Source organism: Cheilinus undulatus, linkage group 4, assembly GCF_018320785.1.
Source record: "Cheilinus undulatus linkage group 4, ASM1832078v1, whole genome shotgun sequence".
Lineage (NCBI taxonomy): Eukaryota > Metazoa > Chordata > Actinopteri > Labriformes > Labridae > Cheilinus > Cheilinus undulatus.
In genome coordinates this window covers 22,476,042-22,477,785 of record NC_054868.1, presented here as the reverse complement: position 1 = coordinate 22,477,785, position 1,744 = coordinate 22,476,042, and the positions used below count along the sequence as shown (strand labels likewise).

Sequence of the window (1,744 nt, the reverse complement as noted above, 5' to 3'; positions counted from 1 at the left end):
TGTTATACATGTACAATCAGCTTCTGACTGATGTGTTTCAAAGTGTGCACTGAGCTTCAAAGGGGAGAAATATGAACAATTAATGTTTTATTAGAGCCCCTTAGAGATATTGATGAACAAGACATAAAGAAAATATGAAACAGATATAGAAAAACATCAAACATACAGTTCTGTAAAAGTGCCACTACTGTAACGATATGCCGGACCAAAGGACCCAAAAGCAGACACAGGAATCAAGCACTTTCAAGTCCGTTTAATCAGGAAAAAGGTTCGATACACGGGAGGTCAAAACAAGCAGGCAGAGGTACAAAAAACGGCAGGCTAACTCGGAAACTAGGACGGGAAACTGGGTCAAATAAATCACGAAGGTCAATCAGAAGTAAGGCTCGAAGGAATTGGACACAAAGGAAACAAGACGATCTCGCACAGCAGACAGGGAGTGAATGAGCTAAATACACGAGGAGGGGAACACTCAGCCGGGGATCACCAGGTGCAGTCACTCGACAATCAACACAGGTGAGACACATGAGGATGATCAGGACACAGGGAAACAGGTAGGGATGGGCAGGAAGGAGTGATCTGGAAAAGAGACACAAGGTAAGTATCCAAAATAAAACAGGAAATGACAGACTAGAAACATGAGGGAAAAAGTAACTTAACTAGGTCAACCTGGAGATGTGACAGTACCCCCCCCTCCACGGCTGGCTCCAGACGGCCCAGGAACATCAGGATGTTCATTGTGGAAGTTTTTGATGAGCTCTGGGTCCATGATGTCTCTAGCGGGGACCCAGGAGCGCTCTTCAGGGCCATAACCCTCCCAATCCACCAGATACTGATAGCCACGGCCTCTTCTTCTGGCGGCTAGCAACTTTTTGACGGTGTAGACTCTTTCTCCATCAACGAAACGGGGGGGAGGAGGGGGCTTGGAGGTGGGGACCAGAGGGCTGGATTTGGCGGGTTTAAGTTGACTGACGTGGAATGCAGGATGGACTCTCATGGTTCTGGGTAGTTTTAGTTGGACAGTTACAGGATTAATAACTTTGGAAATAGGAAACGGACCAACGAACCTGGGAGCGAGCTTCTTAGAATCCAGACGCAGAGGCAGGTTTTTAGTGGATAGCCAAACTTTGTGTCCACAGTGATACTTGGGGGCCTCAGACCTTTTGCGATCAGCCGCCGTCTTGTGTCTGGCTGAAGCTCGGAGGAGGGCTTGTCTGGCTCGCTCCCAGGTCCGGCGACAACGTCGCACCAGGGTCCAGGCAGAGGGGACAGATACCTCCTTATCTAGGGCAGGAAAAAGAGGAGGTTGAAAGCCGTACACACACTGAAAGGGGGACATGCCAATTGATGAGTTAATAAGTGAGTTATGTGCATATTCTACCCACACGAGCTGGTTGGACCATGAGGAAGGGTTCTGGGAAGCCAGAATGCGCAGGCCATTTCTTGATTCATCCGCTCAGTTTGTCCATTCGATTGAGGGTGAAATCCAGAGGAGAGGCTCACAGTGGCTCCAATCAGCGAACAGAATTCCTTCCAGAACCTGGAGGTGAACTGGGGGCCCCGGTCCGACACCACATCTCTAGGGAGACCATGTAGACGAAAAACATGGTGCAGCATAGCCTCGGCTGTTTCCTTGGCAGAGGGCAACTTGGGTAAAGGGATAAAATGAGCCATTTTAGAAAATCTGTCCACCACTGTGAGAACAGTGGTGTTACCTTCTGAGGTGGGGAGTCCCGTGACAAAG

The 1,744-nt window shown here is 49.0% G+C and overlaps 1 protein-coding gene across 1 annotated transcript; it reads right to left on the bottom strand.

The window, feature by feature from the left end:
* Positions 1-233: 233 nt before the first annotated feature.
* LOC121508443 lies at positions 234-1,339 on the bottom strand. The gene is made up of 2 exons (XM_041785302.1): positions 670-1,339; positions 234-579 (listed from the first exon to the last, which is right to left on the bottom strand). Exons 1-2 carry the CDS (start codon positions 1,337-1,339, stop codon positions 536-538), a joined length of 714 nt encoding a protein of 237 aa, XP_041641236.1. The 3' UTR covers positions 234-535.
* Positions 1,340-1,744: the final 405 nt, after the last annotated feature.